Source organism: Amphiura filiformis, chromosome 13 (assembly GCF_039555335.1).
Source record: "Amphiura filiformis chromosome 13, Afil_fr2py, whole genome shotgun sequence".
Taxonomy (NCBI): Eukaryota; Metazoa; Echinodermata; class Ophiuroidea; order Amphilepidida; family Amphiuridae; genus Amphiura; species Amphiura filiformis.
Window position 1 is genome coordinate 36,498,677 of NC_092640.1, and position 21,534 is coordinate 36,520,210.

A 21,534-nucleotide genomic window follows, 5' to 3' on the forward strand; every position below is an offset into this window, starting at 1 on the left:
TCTTTGATGAACTAGGGCTTTAATAATACTGTCAAAGTTACTACACTTTTTTTCAGTTTCTACAGTGCATTTAATCTGAATTGAACATTTTTTTTTAAGGTTTTATTTCAAACTCTAATGGTGACCCGCAGGTCAAATTGCTAGAATTGTACATTAAACACACATACCTAAACAGACACAATGCAATTTGCAGGCAGCAGCTTAATCAGTGCCAATATTGCAACATTGAAACAAACAACTATACAAACATCCAATCCAACCCAACCCCATCCCCCAGTAGGCAATGAGGATAAAGTGCCTTGCCCAAGGACACAACACGCTGGCACCACCGCGGCCCGAACATACAACCTATGGATTATGAGTCGGGCGCCTCATCCACTCGGCCACACATGCTCCCATCACTGCCAGATCATAGTCCTCTTGTTAAGTCCCAGGAGGGACAAAACATTATTAAAATCTGAATTCAGACTTAATCTGGTATTCCCCTTATAACCTTTACTGTTGAGTTTTAAAATCTGAAATCATGATGTGCCGAATCCGATCTCGATCTAAACCTAGTTCCTAGCCTTAAATGCAAGCCTTACACAATGTATATCCTGGACTCGGCTATCACGCTGACATAATATTGTAATATTTTGGAATAATCAATTACTTCAACAAAAAGTACACCCATGTAGTACACTCATGACTTATGCTTATATGTGCCCATCCACCACAAACTGGTCGTAAAGTCAGCATTTTCCATTTTGAGATACAATCAAAAACAGGATATGGATTTCTATGTAAAGTATATTAGAAATTTGACCTTTGATGAACCATAACTTCACTTCTAGATGTCCGATGAAGCTAGTTGGGGTGTCATTTTAAAGCTGAAAGCGCATTCTTTCAAAATCTGCAATAAACAGGAAATGACTTAGAGCCGACTTTACTACCACTTTGAGGCGGATGGTCACATATGACCCTACATGTAGGTTTCTAGTATTAATACAATATGAAAAGGATATTAGGCCACAGGTAAACAAACATAGTCATATATAAATACATCTTAGTAGCCAAGCACACAGTGATAGGCAATATGCTGCTGTAACGTTTATCAAAAAACAACCTGTAAAAAAGAAAAAACAAAACAATAGATTACAACAATGCATATTAACACAATGAAACAATGAACATGAATACCATAAAGATTCCCCTAATGCCGCTATAGGCTCACTTGACACTTTTGGAACTTTAGGCACAACCTAAAAGTGCCCTCCCGTAAAATTCCCACCAGCAAATAAGGGCATGTATCCTTAATTCTTGTTGGGATTTCAGAGGAGAGAGCTCTCTATTTGCACATGAAATTTATACCAAGGCAAAGGAGTCCAAGTGCGCCATTAGGTGAATGTTTACGGTATTTCGCAAAGACCTTTCTCAATGGAGAACCGATCGCATAAAAAGGACTGGGTCACATTTGCATCACACGATGCTATGCAGATTGATCGGCGAATGAGGTGCTGATGTGATGATGTGATTCAATTAGCCAATCGGAATCCAACTTTATATTTACGCCATAAACTGCACCAAATGGAGCAGTGCGAAAGATATTGCAAATAGGTACAATACATGTATACAAGTAATAAGTGTATTTAAGTAGATCTGCAATCATCCACAGGCAGTGTGTTTGAAAGTGGGTATGTCCCACAGGATAAATTCTATAATATAATTTCATGTGTTTTTTTATCATGTATTATTAGGCTAAAAACTATGTCGTACTTATTGCTTGAGAAATTGTACTTGCGCTGAGTGTTGATGCTTGTCTAATCGGGGCTAGTTTACCACGATGGACTGTGCACTGATTTGACTAATTTCCCAACAAGTAATATTACTGTCACAATTTGTAACCTACTTCGCTATCGTAGTGTGACGTTAAATTTGATCTTCTGCTTCTGCTCGATTTCTGCTGGCTGGGCTCTATAATTGAGCATTAAAGCCAGGCATGTGTCGGGGGGGGTTGAGAAGATCGAGATGTAATTTGTGCAGTGAGTCTTAACAGTTTCTGTACTTGGTGAGCTTGTGATTGATTCTGGTAGTGTGTTCCACTCTTTTATGGTGCGGTTGAAGTAAGAGTTCTTGTGTATGTTAAGGCGGCCAAATGGTATCTGGAAACTGTAGTTGTTGCAATGAGGAAGGCCTTGCCGGGTTGCAGGGGTCAGGTACCGGTCACTGGGTATGTCCACCAAGTTGTTGTTGATTTTATATATAACAAGGCTAATCTGGCAACTTGGCGTCGGTGCTGTAATGTTTGCCAATCCAGATCAGACAATAACTTAGTGACTGTTCCAGGGGTTCGTTGCTGGGTTTTGCTGGTGTATGGATCCCATACAACCGAGGCGTACTCCACGTGGGGTCTTACGAGAGCTGTGTATGCTGTTTCTTTGATTTTTTCGGAACAGTTGTACAGGTTTTATTATAAATGATTTCATTTGAACAAAACTAAAATGTAACTCATTATTGACGGTTTCGCCTATCATGGTCAGTAGGCATCATCAGAATGATGGTTGTTGATCCTTACTTCCGGTTGGACGGAAAGTGTGGCGGAAGTGTTTATCGAAGAGGGGGAGATTTTTAACTCCCATGATGTTGTCTCGTTATTTACATACACACCCATAGATAAATCGCCTGAAGTGATTAAATCTCGGCTTGAGGATGATAAGACTCTGAAAAATAGAACTCTGCTAACGGCTACCGATGTGATAGAATTATTACGCTTTGTGCTCACAACGACATATTTCTTGTTCTGCGGAAAGATATACAAACATCAGTTCGGTGCAGCCATGGGAAGCCCCGTCTCCCCGGTGGTGGCTAACCTGTATTTAGAATTCCTTGAGCAACAAGCGCTGGCCTCGGCGCCATTGGATTATAGACCTACCCTTTGGAAGAGATATGTTGATGACATATTAGGGATTGTTAAAAAAGATCAGGTAGACAATCTCACCGACCACCTCAATCAAAGCGACCCCACGGGAAGCATAAAGTTCACTTATGAGAAAGAACAAGAAGGCACTCTCCCATTTTTAGACACTTTAATTGTCCGGAAAGCGGATGGCTCGGTTAAGTTGTTAGTATACAGGAAGGTCACCCACACCGACCAGTACCTTATCTTTGAGTCCCACCACCATAAACTGGGTGTTATCCGCACGCTTCTTGATAGAATGAATAGTATAGTTACGGAAGAGGAGGATAAGAAGCAGGAAGAAGAAAAGATCAAGCAGGCGCTCGGGCGCTGTGGCTACCCTGGTTGGACTTTCAAACAAGTCAAAGATAAAATGGTGAAAAAACAGAGCAAGGCCAACACCAAGAAAGACAGTACAAATCAGACAAAGGGACTTGTTGTGATCCCGTACGTAGAGGGACTCGCAGAGAAAGCCAATCGAATCTTCAGAAAGCACGGTATAGCGACAGCCATACAACCGAACACCACTCTCCGTAAAATGCTAGTGCATCCTAAAGACAAAGTTGATCCTCTCAGCACCACCGACTGCATATATGAGATTCCATGCACTAACTGTAAACACTCCTATGTGGGGGAGACGGGCTGCAAATTTGAAACTAGACTGAATGAGCACCAAAAAGAAACGGCTAGGGTGTCAAAGACCAAAACCAACTATACCCGACAATCTCGCAAGCAATCAGCGAGTGAACAGTCGAAGTCCGCCATTGCGGACCATGCGGTCCAGCAAAACCATGTCATCAATTGGGACAATGCAAAGATCTTGTGCAAAGAGTGCGATGCAAATACAAGAAGAATCAAAGAATCCATCTGGATCAGGAGAAGAGGCCCGAACGTCATGAACAGAGATGAGGGGCCCACTTCCTTAGTCACATGTATGATCCTCTCCTGGCTGATAAAACACCCTCGTCGGCCGGGATTCGTCCAACCGGAAGTAAGGATCAACAACCATCATTCTGATGACGCCTACCGACCATGATAGGCGAAACCGTCAATAGTGAGTTACATTTTGGTTTTGTTCAAATGAAATCATTTATAATGTTTATCAACAAACCTGATGAATCTATTTAGTGAGTTGTACAGGTTTCTCCTCATGAGACCAAGAACACGACTGGCTTTGGAGGTGACATGTGATATTTGAGTATCCCACTCCATGTCACTCTGAAAGTGCACCCTGAGATAGGGGTGTGATGTAACAACTTTCGAGTTTTTGCCTTCAAAGTCTATAGGTACGGGGAGTGACAGATCTACTTCTGTTGATGTTCATAACATAACATTTGGATGCATTGAAGTACATGAGATATTTATTTTGCCAGTTATAAAGGTTGTCTAAGTCTTTTTGCAAAGCATTAGAATCCTCTGGTGAGTCTATGGTTCTGTAAAGTAAGCAGTCGTCTGCAAACAAACGTGTGGTTGAGGATAAATTATCAGGTAAATCGTTAACATAAAGCAGAAATAAAAGCGGCCCAAGGACCGTTCCCTGGGGAACTCCCGAGTCTACAGAAAGCGATGATGATGTTTGTCCTTCTAACACAACTCTCTGGGTTCTACCTGCGAGGAATGATCCTATTCATTGTGTGAGTTAACTCATTGGCAGGTCAACTGGTTCACGCTATCTGAGCTCTGAACCACGATCAAAATGATCACAGTACAAAGTCAATGCGTTGTTAACGTGTGTGCAAACCAAGCGTGAACCAGTAACTATGACTAAGGTATGACGTATTTACTGCTATTCACTATTTACTACTGTGCATTTCAACACAGTTGCCTCTTACAACAAGTAGATATACAAATATTTGTCAAATTTTATCAAGCAGCAATTATAATTATTCAACATTGTTAGTCACCCTCAAAGGAAGGTGGTGGTCAAAAATTGTCAGCCTCGTTTTACATTATCACAATTTTTACAGTTCATACCGAGATTTGGTTAACTTGGAAACTTGGATTTTTCTTAGTAAACCTTTTCCAAATCTTATTATCTGATTATCGTAGAATTAGCCAAATTTTACATAGATAAATAATGTTAATGCAAAACGAGTTCATTACATCTACTTTGTACTTACTTTGTACAAAAATAAATAGCGCCATAAGTAAGGAAGGCAGCGACAACTTTAACCCATACTGAGATGTCCAGATCTGGTATAAGCCCAATTACAAATAAGATAATGAAAGGAGAGGCCTGCATTACTCTCTTCCTCCATACCTGCAGAAAAAACAAACATTACATTGATTTGGGCCTATTGGGCTATTTCACTTACAATCCACACTACCCCTGTGGAAGATTTTGGAAATACATGTATCTTCCACAGGGGGCGTACAAATTTCAAATGGAATAAACACATAAAACTCACCCTCCTTCAGTGGAAAATTCAGGATGATTCTTTCTCAGAGGGTGTATGAAATTCAAATGGAGCTGCCTAATGTGTTCATTCTATTTACAAATCGTACTCCCCCTCTGGGAGATATTTCTAAAATCTTCCACAGGGGTAGTGTGGATCTTAAATGGAATAGCCCATTACTAGCCTCAGGTTACATTTCCATCACTGGGCAGAGCTTTGACCAGAGTAGGGAACAATGGTTCCAGCACTGTTGCAGCACTGATCCCGTAGCCCTGAGAAAAAACAGGAAATTGGAATGTACAGTGTAACAAAAGAAACTCTGTAAACCTCTGCAAAACTCTGTAAAACTCATAAACTTCTAGCAATTCAAAGCACTGATCCACAATCAGTCCTGAGAAAAACCCAGGAAACTGGTAGAGCATATAAAGAAACTCTTGTAAAACTCAGGCACCCTCCAGAGTCTTTCCTCAGATGATTAGAGCATTATCACATGTAACTATTGATAACTTGTCTTTGACAACAGGTGCTTATAATGAATGTGATGATTATTATTGCTTATTATTTAAAGACAACCCTTCAAAGTTATAAAACATTCTTTGTCCAACATACATGTTAAGGACCCGTTATTAAATAGGCAATTACGGAATGTACATTATTACTGTAATGGCTCAGGTCAGATCTCTGTACAGATGAGTCTGCTGTGGATTTGCCAGAATTCTTCCACTGAAATTGTGCTCCTCCTGCTTTAAACTTGAGAGTTTCCCCAAGTTTGAGTTCAGGACTAGCACTGAAAATAGACTGGATTAACTCAGTGTATTATCAAGAAATTGGAACAAGGGCAAAAAGATGCACTTGGCTGGGAAAACATTGGCTGCAATGCACACATGATTTTTTTCATCAAAATAAAGTCTCAAAATGTGTCTGTACTGTAAAATTTATGTAAATATTTAACTCACAAAATCACCATAATAATGTCCCTTTATGTGGAATCTTGTAGGCCTTATTCTGGATAAAGAAAACATTTTTCCTTCATTGAATCTTATGTCACATAGTCACAAGGAACGAGTCTAATGTTGCTAATATTGATTTATTGATTATATTAATAGCAAACAGGCGAGACCTTTTGTTTTACTTTGATTCTAAAGTTGGTGAATCATCACTCATATAAGGCAATAGAAACAAATTAGTTCGATCTTTCGATCGACCGTCGATGCTTGTTTGATCCGTGTTATTTATTAAATCAATTAATTTACTATTGTTAATTATCATAATATTGTAATTATTGCCTTTAGTGATATTTACCGATAGAAATTTAGCATTAATTCTTATTAATTAGTTGATAGTTCATTAATAACAGACATCGAAGCAGCATCGACGGTCGATCCAAAGATCGAACAAATTTGTTTCTGGTGCCTAACTTTGTGACCAGAAATCCAATCTTTGCACCATATTTACAAAATGCTTAAAATCATAACTGTGAATGTATATGAACAAAAATTAAGACTAAATCCTCTTGATCGTGTTCCATAATACGTACATATTACAGGGAAATAAAATCCTTTTTACCACTCACCTTGTCCTGTCTAAAAGGCTGTAAGAATGGGACCTTCTTTGTAAGTGGTATCTCCTCTCCTCTTTGTTCTTTGAATCTCATAACCAAGTAGCCGTTACGACGTGCCATGGCTATATCCAGGGGTGTCTCTTTCTGCAAAATGGAAGAGAAAACATTGCTGATAAAAATGCATGCTATTCCAATGAAATATACCGGGACCGTATTATTTCACATTCATTCAGTTGATAATCGTCTCAGGTGCTCTTATCAGATCAATTCCAACGTCAAAACTTGTCTCCCACCTGTAGATCATTTCTCCCATATTCTGCCGACATATGGAATAATCTACTAGCACATGTAGGTTCAATCCAGGATTGCAGCTATCTTGGCACCAACCCATCAAAATAGATAACTGTTGTATACCAAGATTAGCCTTGGCATAGAAAAAAATTAACTAGTTATGTTAATAAATGCATATTTCTGCAACTTCTGCTCATTTTGAAAACAAACAAAATATAATGGAAAATTGAACTACTATCAATGCATGAATAGCGTGTCAATTATACAATTTTTATGCATGCCTCTTATTTTGTTTAACGCTTTTTTTATTCTGATTGACTATGTGGTTCTAAGAGAGTATGAAGATGAATTAATCAATGCATTTTTGTGGTTAATTCAACTTCCAACGCCATACAGGTTTTCATAAAATACCTATTTGGGGTCTCAACATGGGGTTGTGAGACTACCCGGAAAAAGAGGGGACATTCAACACAAATTTGACAATCAATTTTAAATTTAGAGAAATAATCTTAGTTTCACTCACTCTTGCATTTTCTATATACGTGTCTGCATTAGCATGTAAGAGAGCTGCCACTGCAGATGAGTTGCCTGTTGCAGACGCCCAGTGTAAGGCTGTATTTTTGTAATGACTGTCTTGTAGGTTTGGACTGGCTCCTAGAGTCAATAGTAACCTGGTTGGATCAACACTGAAAAACAAAACAAAATAACACAATACCTAAACAGTTAACTATAAGACCTTAGTTGGTGGGTATAGGTCATTGAAAAAGTAGTATGCTTTCAAGTCTCTCGGATATAATTTAGTATTCTAACAAACATACATTCACAAACACTCCCCTATCTGCGCGGGCATTCAAAGAGAGGACGTATGTGTATAAGCATGTTTAAGTGCATTTACCAAGTCATTCACAGCTAGGACAAGATATAGCTTCCCACATTCAAAGTGAGGATTTGAATGCCAGTACAGACACTCCCCTATGCAAACTCTAACCTTAGGGATCACAAACAATTCTGAAAAAAAAGTTTTAACTTTATATGGATCAGTGTGTGTCTCCACAAGCTTGTATCAGAACCCATAATTAGCCCCACAGGGCATATCCAATGGGACCTCACACCTCTCTAAATGGGTATACCCCCGGAGACCTTTTTTTGTCTTGACAAGGCTGTGGTTTTCAAAACCCATAATTCACTCCACAGGGCATTAGGTTTAAGACCCTCTTCAAGTACAAACCTCTTTTGATATAAAATTGGATCGGTTGAGCCCATATTTATTGGTCGAGCTATGAGTTTTAAAATATTGGACGAGACGTAGTCGAGTCCAATATTTTAAAACTCATAGCGAGACCAATAAATATTGGGCGAAAAGCATCCAATTTTATCATTATTATGTGTTGGATCCAATATTTTCACACACTTGGATACATCAAAACATAATAATATGCATAATTGGACATCTTTCACTCCTGGTGGACTGAAATGTTCATACAATGAGCTATTCTATTGAAAAATTGGCTATTCCAGTTGAAATCCTATACACCCCCTATGGAAGACATGATCTTAATCTCCCACACCGGGCGTGTAGATTTCAAGTATAATCACCCATTCAGGTATCCCCATTTGAAATTCACACTCTCATGCTGTGTGGAAGATTAAGGTCATGGCTTCCATAGGGTGTATGGATTTCAACTGGAACAGCCTGATGGATTGAAAGTCATCAAAGCGAAAAGTTGACTTACGCAAATGTCTTGTAACAGGACCACATCAGAGGAGTCATTCCATTCCCGTCAACAATGTTTGGATCCTGAAAGAAAATGTTGTGAATAGACGTAATCCAATGATGTTATATAAATATATAGCGGTAAACATAAATAGAAAGCAAAACAATACTTCCACGCTACTCAAATTTAGTACACTCACTTGCAACACTAGCAACAACAACCTTCACAATGACATCCACTGAAGACGCCGGTTGATCTGGTGAAATCGCTCTGGTGAGTACACCAAATTTGAGTAGCGTAGAAGTATTATTTTGCTTTCTATAGATGTAATCCAATTGAGTAGAAAAATTAGGCCAAAAAAATTGTTTGCTTGTCCTCCAGTGGGATTTTTGGGGTGAGTCAGTCGGTCGCAAAAAATATATATATTTTTTTAATGACTCACTAAAGTATAGATAGGCCTTGGTCATGTGGAAAGATAAATCAATATTTCACTTCAAGATGCACCATAGAAATAGATTCAATATAGAATGACTGTATACATGCAGGCATAAGACGCAAAGTTTATTTGAAACATTGATTCAGGAATGAACAAGTTATAAATATTGTAATGAGTTTACATTAATGATTTCTTCGTAAGAAAATGTTGTTGGCCAAATTTAGCTTTGAAATGAAATTCTGACACAGAAAAAGTTTTAAAAATCCATTAAAATTATAAACAAATTAAAAGGGCAGACCCTGATTTCAGCCAATTTTGAGTCAGTCGGTGGAGGGCAATCAAACATTTTTTTTTCTTGCCTTATGAAGTTATTATTAATTTTGGTGGACTGTGGCAATTTTTACAGATAGCAGAACGAATGAAGGGTTTAGATGCAAAAATCAATTTTTCTACATTTGCGATATTAACAAATATAATTGGTGCATATTTAAAGCCAGCAACATTGGTAGCTTTTTCTCAAAATGTTTGAACAACATTTGAAAAAAGCCCTCTATCAGTCTGATTTAGTCATCCAAGGGTATTATACTGTGCACCAGAACTCATCAGCCTTCATCACTCGATCTCACCAAACTAATAACCTTGATGTACCACTACAAATCTACATACATGTGCTGCACCCACTCGTCAACATCCCATGTGGTCTGAACTAAACCATTGAATTGAATTGAACCAATTCCACTCACCTGTCCCCGTGCTATTAAATAACCGGCAATCGCTGTGTGACCAAACTGACAGGCTAGATGAACACAGCTACAGCCCTCGGCATCTCGTATAGACGGATCTGCTCCATACTGCATCAATACCACCACCATAGGTAGATGACCCTGTCTTGTTGCCCAGTGAAGAGCTGTAGAGTTGAGATCACCGCCTAGCTGGTCTATGATGGCTCCTTTGGCGACAAAATATCTGTGAATTTCAAAATTGGAATATTTTTAAAATCTTGGCAATATTTAGAATTACAGTTTATATAGTGCCATCTTCCAAGATTCATCAAACTAGAATATCTCACTGCATGGCAAATCTTAGAAGCTGATGTCCTCTTCTGCTCCTGCATGATAAGGAAACTTACTGTTGAACATAATACATTAATGGGTCCTTGTTCAATGTTGATTACAGTACAAAAAGTGAGCTGACACTGCACCTCGACAGATGATTTCTACACGTATGTAATGCATCTCCCCAGCACAACTATGAACTATTGTAGGCAGGGCTCAAAAAATATGTTTTCTTTTTTATCACGGTAGCTATTTTCAAGATACATTGTGTATTCTACAAAAAGTAGCCCATTGTGTGTTCTTTTTGACATTAACACAATTGTTAAAGGGTGGAGAAGTGTACTTAGCAGATTTGCATATTCTGAGCGTCCAATACTAGGGAATAAACCAGGCTGGGAAATAAGAAATGCCGGACCAGGAGCTACTTTGTAAAAAAATAGCCCCAGGTTTGCAGGGTTTTACTGGGAACCAAGGGCTATTTTCAATGAACCAGGGACTATTCAATGGATGGGAAAATTTCTTGTGTACATTTTGATACCTCGCTCAATCAGGCTGTGAAATAAGAAGTGCCGGACCAGGGGCTACTTTATAAAAAAAAAAATAGCCCCTGGTTCACCTGGTTTTACAGGGGACTAGGGGCTATTTTCAATGAATCAGGAGCTAAATGGCCCCTGGCCCCACTTATTTCTCAGCCTGGAATAAACACATTTGATGATACTTACTTGACCAAGTCCAATCTATTATTGATAGCAGCCCAATGCAGTAACGTAACGTTCTCATTATCTGGTTCTCTCACATCATAACCATCTTCCACAAGCTCTTTGACTCTCTCCACTGCCCCATACTGCGTAGCCTTGACGATGTCAAAGTTGCTGGTATCTGGGCCTGTGAGCGGCTTAGATTCAGGTGTGTCTCTAGCCAGCATGGCTGGATTTGAGTTGACCATGGGGCCTCCTGCTGCCGTAGTTGGCTCTAGCGGCGCCATAGGCTGGGTTGGGTACGGTTTCATGGTGGGATTCATCTTGGATAATTACTGTTTTATTTCTAGAAGAAATATTTAAAAATAATATTGTGAACTTGGGAAGTCTGTGTTTAGCATATCAACTATGATGAACAATTTATGTACCAAGACAAACAAAGTTATAACATGGAGTAACGGGTACATCATAAAACCTGGTTGTACAGGCTGTATCAAAATGATTGGTACCCATCAGTTTTTGGTGTTCATTGACAAGCCTGCTTCTTGAATCTACAAAATGACACCAAACTTTCTAAAATAGGTATCATACTTTTAGAATAAACTAAACTTGAAGTGGGAAGAAAGCATTTTCATGTTACGGCTCCTCCATTTTTGGGTGACCTATTTGTGACATGCGACCATGTTGCTATTGCTTTTCGGTCGGACAGCGGTGCAATTTTTTGCAACGGAGGTTATTTCTTCTGTTAATGTTGAAAAAAAAAATGTATCTTTTGAGTAAGATTTGCCTAGACTATTTTGAACAGTCTAAAATTTTGCTGTTCAAGACAAAAAGTGTATTTAGCAACAGTTTTGATGCAATCGCATGTTGTGATCGGTTGTGTTTACTTCTGAACTTAAATTGCTTTACACTGTGTCGTGCTTCAGCGAATTTGACTAGATTTTGAATCAGCCCACGAATTAACCCACGGCACCCATGGCATTTTGCCGTGGGTGCCCATCGTCACTGCCGTAATGCCCTCAAAATATGTCCTTTACCCAATGCAGTCACTTGCTGTGCCCTCTAATGAAGTTGCCGTCGGTGCCCCAGCCCTGCCCCTTCATTATAAAATCATCTATCTACGTTTGTGTGTGTTTTCTTCACTTTTGAGAAATTGCTTCGGTGCCCTTCTCAAATTTTCAACAGTTGACATGATGCCCTCTTGATATATTACAAACTGCCACTGCCTTGCCTTTTCAGTGAAAATCGAAGGCAATTTTCAACTTGCCCTAAAAAAGTTGCCGTGCCCCTTCAGATCCTTAATTCGAGGGCTGTTTTGAATGCAGCTCTAGCCTGGAATGTGTCTTGTCACTCTTGAAGCTACAATGTATCGTCGGTGAGCAATTTGAATTTCTTGGTTGAACAAGACTTCTCGAGCAAGTGACATGTGACCAACTGAAAGAATAGGTGCATCGTGACATTAGAATCAATGTGTGACACAAAGTCGGCAAGTTCTGGACGCATGTCATTTGTGAAAATAGAACTGGACACTGCTTTAGAGGGCATAACACTAAATCACTACGCATTTTATGTAAAAACAAAATTTGGCTAATATAGTCCATAGTGAATGAATATGAGATTGTAGCGACCATACACTGATATTCAAAAGTACGGCATCTCATTTTGGAAAATGGATCTCATATTTGTAATCATCTCAAATTAAATAGATTTGAGAAGCAATTTGAGATCCAATATGAGATCCAATTTGATTGACAAATTGAGATATAATCCACCCAATTAGGTTTTATTGAGTGCTAAGTTGCTAACTATTATAGTTGATGAAGTATGGTACTGTATGGAACCAGTGTCCAGACATCTCATGGTCAAGTAATTGCTGTTCATGGTCTTTGGAATATACACAAGGTGACCATAAGGTAAAGTTGATCTAAAAATGTTTTTCATGTTCCTTTCCAAAGCAAAAAAATCAAGAGAATGTTTTTCAAATTATTTCAAACATCAGAATATCTGACAAACAATCTGAATACTCATAAAATCGCTCGGAAAATCGCAAACTCAATCACTAACAAAAGACTTATAAATTCTGGGAGGATAGTTGGTCAGGTTGTTTGTTACAAAAATTGAAAAGAACAACAGCTATTATAAGTAATGTGGAAATAATTCATGCAGTAAAACATAAAATTGAAGTATGTATCAACAATAAGATGTTTCGTAGTACAATTGACCTTGTCTTCTTGGCACAGAAACCTGATCTGCAAGCACAAAATTCCCAATACTACTTCAGCTATTAAATTGGAGTAATTAGGCCTTGCTCTGTCAAAAATACAGTTTGGTGATCCCCAACTTCTTTGACCATGAAATGACAAACATTTGGTAGCACAATGTATTTCACCAATTGGGTGATTATGGATCTCATATTGGTACTCAAATTCATTCTCAAATTGGGTCTCAATTCTATCCAATTTGAGATGATTTTCAAAATGAGATCCATTTTCCAAAATGAGATAGTTTTGCACAACAGTGATACATGTATCTATGGACATGTTCACTTTAATATCAGCTCATATGAATTCAACAAGTGTCTTTAAAAGGGGGTACTACACCCCTGCCCAATTTTGTGCCTATTTTTGCATCTTTCTCAAAAATTATAGCGCATTGGTGACAAGTAAGATATATTATTGGAGCAAGGACTACAACTAAGCTACACTGGAAATTTTATTTCAGTACAGCAAACAGTTGGTAAGGTGGTGTGCGCCCGTAAGGTGTGGACGTCCCTAATAAGAGCTGGGGACATACGTAATTTTATCGCTCAAAATACCATCTTTTGAGTTGACTTCCACACTCAATCTCCTCATTGTGCTATAGAACTAACATCGGAGATACTTTGTAGCGCAATTTGAGTGTTGTTTGCTCCTATATTTGTTGAGATTGGACTGGATTTGTCATCAAACCAGCAGTGCTTGTGTTTTCAATTGGAATTATCATCCAAGATGGCGGCTCGTTACCAATTTCACAGCGGACCAGAGATGACTACCATGCAGTGCTAAATACTTTGGCCGGGTGTAGTGACTAGTAGGTGTGGGTTGTGACGGGTAACCCTATGTTATTCCACCAATATGAGGGTCGGAATTGTCGTGAGTACCATCACCACAGTTTTGTGGTTGATGACTTGTTATCGTGATTCAAAACCCATCCCTTTTGCTGCACAACAAAATGAATCAGTGCAAATGAAACATGTCTATGTACTGAACCAATGTAATATAAAGAACGCATACGGTCCAACTATGGAGATAATAGATTTATCAGCTTTTGTATTCATTATTGACTTCTATGACTATATCAACATTACCATATCTCAATTCCAAACAAATACATACTTGTGTAAACTTGAACATGTTTATGAAAGCTTTGTATGGTACCATGACATCCCAAGTAAGATCATGTTTATATTTAGATTCTTCCCAGTAAATCTGAAATTACTGCTTGGTAAAAACAAAAACCAAACAAGTGGTAAAGGGAAGATGAAAATTCTGATGTATCTATGTTTATTATATATCATGCAGGCCGGGGATACTGAGCTAAATCCAGGGCCAGAGTTCCCATGTAAGATCTGCCAAAATGAATGTGACTGGAGTAGGTATGCAGTCCAATGTGATTCATGTGATCACTGGTATCATGCAGAGTGTATGAACATGGATACAATTGTTTACCATGCCTTGGAGGATAGCAATATAACATGGATATGTTGTGACTGTGGTATGCCGAATTTTGCTAGCTCGCTTTTTAGTTCAAGCGCTCAACCATCTTGTCAAACAGCTTCAGTTCACTGGCATCACTTAGTACTGAAGATGAAACTGGCTTATTATCACCAGTCGCAGCATCATCCCCAATACAAAAATCTTATGTAGAAACGCATACAGGTGAAAGAAGGGAAAAATGGTCTCAAAACCAAAAATAAGAACATCCGCAAAACTAGCCAAGTGAAGGTTATGGTACTGAATTTCCAGAGTGTCAATAACAAAATTGCTGAACTCGCCATCTGTCTTGACAACCACAAACCAGACGTGCTTATCGGTACTGAATCGTGGCTGTCGCCTGGGGTCAGCAACAGTGAGATATTTCCTCCCGACTATTCAGTCATCAGGAAGGATAGACCACCAAACGAGAAAGGCCAAAGCCATGGTGGTATCTTCATTGCTGTAAAAAATGACCTCATTGTGTCACATCGCGACTGACCTTGACACAGAATGTGAGATCCTTTGGATCCAGCTTGAGTTAGTGAATACAAAAAACATCCTGATCGGAGCCTTTTATAGGCCACCCGATTCTGGGCCTGATGTTTTAGATCTGTTACAGCAATCTTTGTCCAAAATTGACCTTTCTAAAGGTCCTCAAATTTGGCTGGCAGGTGACTTTAACCTTTCCCACATTGACTGGGACAGCCAGTCCACTTTATCCAAATGCCCAAAACCAGGGCTGTGTCGACAGCTCATAGAAATCTCCAATGATTTCGGATTTGAACAGATGGTGAAATACCCTACCAGAGGGGACAACATTTTAGATTTACTTTTCACAACTAACCCATCTCTTGTTGTGAAAAGCATCACAGTGCTGCCGGAATGAGCGATCATGATGGGATTCCTCTGATCAATATTGACACCAAACCAAAAATCAACAAATCTAAACCTAGAAAGGTTTTTCAATTTTTTAAGGCAGACTGGTCAAACATCAAACAGGATTTGACTGAAATCAGTTCTGACTTTTCAGATATCATACCCGATCTTGTGTCAGCTGATGAGCTCTGGGTGGATTTTAAGAACAGAATTCAAGAGACCATGGAAAAGAATATTCCATCACGTGTTGTTTCAAGTGGTAAAAAAATACCCTGGGTTGACTATGAAGTCAAACGTGCCCTGAGACATAAACAGAATGCCTATAATAAAGCAAGGGCAACTGATTCTTCTGAGCACTGGGAGATATTTAAATCTCTTAGAAAACATGTCAATCGTCTCACCAGAAGTAAATACAGGAGATACATCAGAGATGTTTGCGCTGAATCCAACAAAAAATTCTGGTCTCTGATAAAAAGTTTGAAAAATGATAGTTTTGGCATTCCTACTTTAAAATCCGTAGTAGGCTGTAACATCACTGAAAACAAAGAGAAAGCTGAAGTGATGAATGATCAATTCCAGTCAGTATTCACACAGGAGAATATGAACAATGTACCTAGCATCACCTCAACTCAATTCCCTCCCATGCCTGACATTGACATTAGTACCGACGGTGTGACAAAGCTTTTGCTTGACCTTGACATGACCAAAGCGACTGGACCGGACGAAATACCTGCGCGTATCTTGAAGATGGGAGCGGCGGAAATCGCACCAGCACTCACAACCATCTTCAGACGCTCTCTTGAAACAGGCATTCTGCCTGATGATTGGAGATGTGCGAATATATCTCCAATCTTCAAGAAAGGGGACCGCACGACACCTGCAAACTATAGACCGGTTTCCCTTACGTCTATAAGCTGCAAGGTTATGGAACATGTTATTTTTTCAAGTATCATGCGCCATCTTAACCAATTTAATATCTTGACCGACCAGCAACACGGCTTTCGCCAAAATAGATCGCGAGAGTCCCAGCTTATACTGACAATACACGACTTTGCCCTGTCCCTCGACAGTAAGCAACAGACTGATGTTATCATCATGGACTTTAGCAAAGCCTTTGATGTTGTACCACACAATAGGCTTATGCTGAAGCTTGACCACTATACGCGGACCTATCCACGCTTGGATCTCCGACTTCCTAATGCGAAGAAAGCAGAGGGTTGTCATTGGGGTGAGAACTCGGACTGGGTACATGTCCAATCAGGCGTATCAGGGCACTGTACTTGGTCCTTTACTTTTCCTTTTATACATAAATGACCTACCAGACAACATCACCTCCACGTTCGACTATTCGCGACGACTGTGTTATTTACCGACTATTACGAACGACTTTGACGCTGATTTAACTCCAGACAGACCTTGACCGGTTGTCCGAGTGGGAGGAAAAATGGCAAATGAAATTCAATCCAGATAAATGTTTTGTACTCAAAATGACTCATTCTCACAATCCTAAGACCCACACATACTCACTTGCAAATACTATCCTCCAGGAAACAAATTCTCACACATACCTTGGCGCCGAGATCGCCAACGACTTAAAATGGAACAAACACATCAATAACATTGCAGCAAAGGGAAATAGGGCTCTGGGTTTTGTCAAAAGAAATTTACGCTCATGTACAGAGGACATCAAACAACTAGCATACCAGTCTCTAGTTAGACCATCCCTGGAGTACAGCTCATCAGTATGGGACCCTTATACTGCTGAAAAAATCTACCAACTAGAAGCAGTACAGAGAAGGGCCATACGTTTCGTCAAGAATAACTATGACAAGAGAGCTAGCGTAACTGAAATGTTAAAGAACTCAAACTGGTCGTCACTACAGCAAAGGCGCAAGATAGCAAGACTGTCAACTTTCCAGAAAGCATACCAGGGTTACCTGTCCATCCCTATCCGAACACTGCTACGCCCGGTCACACGTACAACGCGTCGCTCACACAGCAAAGCTTTTATTGAAGTACAGACAACCAAAGACTGTTACAAGCATTCTTTTCTGCCTAGAACTCTGAAGGAGTGGAACAGTTTACCAGAGGAGATAGTTAACATAGAAGACCCTAAACAATTCAAGACGCAAGTCATTAATTACCAGTAGCTCAACATTTATGCGCACACCACAACCCGGTTCGTCTTCCCCACCAGGGGTGTTGAACTGTACAAAAAGAAGAAGAAGAAGAAGAAGTTGTGGAGTTACAGTCAAAAATGAGGGAAAACCAATATTTGATCAATAAATCAATAACTACTTGCCTTGAGTTGCTGAATTTTCAATGCAGTAGTTGTAGTCCTTGCCCCTATAATGTAGGCCTACATCTTACTTATCACCAATGCGCTATAATTTTTGAGAAATATGCAAAAATAGGCCAGGGGTGTAGTACCCCCTTAATGATATCATGCAGAAAAAAAAGGACATTTTATCTCAAAAGCCATGCTCTGTGGCGGATTAGGACAACTTCCAATTTTGAAATGTGAGTGGTGAATTTTTTGCCCTTATTTTTTGCACCACGAAATAGTGAAAAAAGTCAACAGTCATCGATATATGCCGACAAAAGTTTTGAAATCTACAGATGGCCATGTGTTTTGAACTCGCCACCCTTAGCGTTACATCACAAGTATTACCGTACTGACGCGAGTATAGTCCCACCTTCGAGTAAAGTCCCACCCCAAATTTTCAAAAATTTCAGCAATTAGAAAAAAAAATAATAAAATTCTAGGATCATTCATGGTTGACCTAAAAAAAAAAAAAAAAAAAAAAAAAAAATATCAAGATGTTTTGTATTTTTAATATGAAAATTGATAATTTGTATTCATGTCATACTCTATTAATGATTTCAAAATGCATTCAAATTCAATGCATTTTGAAATCATTAATAGAAATTTTTTTTTATTTTTTAGGTCAACCATGAATGATCCTAGCATTTAGTTAGGTCTAGGTCCTGGGACACTCCAAAGCCGAAAAAATAAATACTGGTAACTTAAACTTTTTTTTTTTTAAATTCGAGTATAGTCCCACCCCCCAATTTTGAAAAATGTTCACCCAAAAACGGGGTGGGACTATACTCGCGTCAGTACGGTATTAATTTTTACACCAATCAAGTTTCAAATTAGAATATCTCCACAACTATCAACCCTAAACTAGCAAAAGTATACATTTTTGGAAAACTGAAGGCAAAAGCAATTTAAATATACATTTCAACTCAATGTACAGGGTGACCTTGAAGTTATACAGTATAATAAATATATAATAAATCCAAATAAAAAATGGGTCACTTAATGCATTGCTTATTACTAACTTGCAGTTATAAACTGAAAGTAAACAACATTGATTTGGTTAGAGGTTAGGGTGAGCCTACTGACTTTGGAAGAAAAAAAAAATCACAGCTGTTTGGTAATCTCGGAATACAGTGATGGTGTCCCAAAATATGTTCAATTTTTTTTACAATTCAACATATTTTGAACTGAAACATTTTACCCCTTGGAACCCATACAGAAAAAGTAAGTCCATATTTAGATTCCTCATCAAATTTCCTCTCAGAAAATGTAAACTTTGACTACATGATAAGTAATTAAAAATTTACAGCAACTTTTAGATTTTCAAGACATCCGCATTGCTTACTACAGTGTTTAATATGAAAACGGGTAGTTTTGTACATAAGTTTGCATTTAGACTAAACCAATCATATAGAGTTCGAAATGATTAAAAACAATTAGCAGAATTAATATTAATAATCTTTCAAAAGAGCTCTTAACTATGTCTGTAGCCCATATGGATGCAAAGATATGATCAGTTGATTCAAAGCACACACACAAAATCTTTATTTCCCATTGACTTTGCACATACCGCCACCGCCTCAACCACCACCACCTCAACAACCACCTCGGCCGCTCTGAACTCAAACAACTGTAACTCAACTATCTTATAGTAAGAATTCCAATTGAATGAACGCAGCTTTCAACAGCTGTACTCGACCCAACCGCGATTGTATATCGCGTATTTCAAACTACAACGCGAACGCACGACCTTGGATACAATGCTAACCAATCACGAGTGCATTGGCATGGTTCCGCGTTACTCACGCACAGTCGCACACGCTGGCGTACATCGCACAGTGTACGCAAATGTTCGTCACGCTATTAAAAGCTGCGTTCATTCAATTGGAATTCCCACTATAGCTCAGAGTGAGCTGATAAACAATTCTCCTATGGAGGTCTGTTAGGGCACTCATTTAGCCACAAAATGACACCAAGCACACTACAATACCTTTTGTTTTAGCAGAGATATAACAATTTGAACGAGTCTCGATTTGGAAAAGTGTAACAAAACCACCACCATTTTTGGGTGGCGAGTTCGAAACGCATTGGGGCATGGCCAGCTAGAAAGCCTTTTATTTGATAGGTATCGGTACCAAATTTATTTTGCCAAGTATTGCAGGGACGCCTGGAATGGCGCTTGAAGTAGGCCGAAATCACACGTTATCCTATGGGACGCTGATTTAGTGTTGCGCTCCGCAATGCAAAACAATGTTCATGTGTTATACCGTCATGCCTTCCGAATTCTGCAGCTTTGCAATGTTTACATTATACATTCGACGGACACTGTGCGTGAAATTGGAACCATGCTAAGGTTAAACTTCACATGTAATAATACACAAATTTAACACTACCTGTATCTGTAGAGTTAACACTTTAATTCAACGACATAAAGGCACATTTCTCCGTTAAAATGATATTTTTATCACGCCCATTCCCTTCGACAAAATCTTCGCAATCATTAGACTTGAGTTTCTAAATCACATTTATTCAATAATGTATTATATTAACGTAAATTTGAAATAAATTTCATGTTTTTGCAATTTTAGGAACTTTTGTTTACATTTGATATTATTTTCAGCATATTTACATCTATTGTATTTATAAAATTAAAGAGAACATTATTATTTTTAATGAAAAAAATTATTTTTTAGTAGAAACACAACACATGTAGCGCCATCTAGCGATGATGTTCACTATTTACATTTTTCACCGGGTGGTGGACCACACAAAAGTTAGTGAAATCCTCAAAAGTTATGTAAACATTAAACTCACGATTTTGTTTATGCTGGCAGCCTCGTGAAAAACAGAAATATATTATCGGTATGTCAAAAGGTAGTTAGATCATGAGATGCTTGGGGTGAAATGCAAAGAAAAAGAGAGAGAGAGAAGAAAAAAACTTTAAAGAATTCTAGCAGTTCAGGTTTCATTCCCGGATTTCATTACCGTAGGCCTAAACAAAATGTGAGTGACTTCCAAAAATCATTTCTACGTGTTCTGGGCCCAAGCCACTGGATTGTTAACACAAAACAATGAAACACAATAAAAAACAAAACAAAAAAAACAAAAAACCAATATAAAAAACACAAAACTAAATAATCCAAAAGTCACAAAATTTCGAGAAATAACACGAAATCTCATAAAGTAGCTTATTATTACCCAAAATTTTAGGAAATATTCTAAAATAACGCAAAGTGTCTTCAAAAAAAAGGTGGAAATGAAAAATTTCAGAAAATAGTTTAAAAAAACCACAAAATATAATAAATAAATTAATGACAAATAACTCGTTTTTTACACTCTTAGAAAAAAAATTGCGGCCATTTTATAGAACCTTTTTTGTCAAGTTCCGTAGGCCCCTACAGCACCTTAAACAATGTTTGAGTTAGGCCTATATAAAGAAGAACATTCTATAAAGAACCTTAAATTTAAATAGGCCTATTCTATTTCATTAAAGCAATATTATAACATTATCATA

The 21,534-nt window shown here is 38.4% G+C and overlaps 2 protein-coding genes across 2 annotated transcripts in view; one reads left to right on the plus strand and one right to left on the minus strand.

Moving 5' to 3' along the window:
* Positions 1-20,525, minus strand: part of LOC140168283 (palmitoyltransferase ZDHHC17-like) — a 29,791-nt gene extending 9,266 nt beyond the window's left edge. The window contains exons 1-8 of the mRNA XM_072191637.1: positions 20,414-20,525; positions 11,112-11,433; positions 10,078-10,300; positions 8,917-8,981; positions 7,707-7,869; positions 6,905-7,036; positions 5,056-5,195; positions 1,005-1,105 (exon numbers count right to left, since the gene is read on the minus strand). Of these exons, the coding sequence (XP_072047738.1) occupies positions 1,005-1,105; positions 5,056-5,195; positions 6,905-7,036; positions 7,707-7,869; positions 8,917-8,981; positions 10,078-10,300; positions 11,112-11,410 (1,123 nt within the window). The 5' untranslated portion in view covers positions 11,411-11,433; positions 20,414-20,525. The remainder of the gene's footprint in view (positions 1-1,004; positions 1,106-5,055; positions 5,196-6,904; positions 7,037-7,706; positions 7,870-8,916; positions 8,982-10,077; positions 10,301-11,111; positions 11,434-20,413) is intronic.
* LOC140167622 (uncharacterized) lies at positions 15,074-17,847 on the plus strand. Its single transcript, XM_072190919.1, has 3 exons — positions 15,074-15,283; positions 15,686-16,942; positions 17,245-17,847. Exons 1-3 carry the CDS (start codon positions 15,074-15,076, stop codon positions 17,845-17,847), a joined length of 2,070 nt encoding a protein of 689 aa, XP_072047020.1.
* Positions 20,526-21,534: the final 1,009 nt, after the last annotated feature.

Coding starts and splice junctions, on each gene's coding strand:
- LOC140167622 (XM_072190919.1), top strand. CDS start 15,074: ATGGTACTGAATTTCCAGAGTGTCAATAACAAAATTGCTGAACTCGCC. Junction 15,284..15,685: donor ATGGTGGTATCTTCATTGCT/GTAAAAAATGAC, acceptor TGTTGTGAAAAG/CATCACAGTGCTGCCGGAAT. Junction 16,943..17,244: donor GGGGTGAGAACTCGGACTGG/GTACATGTCCAA, acceptor ACTATCCTCCAG/GAAACAAATTCTCACACATA.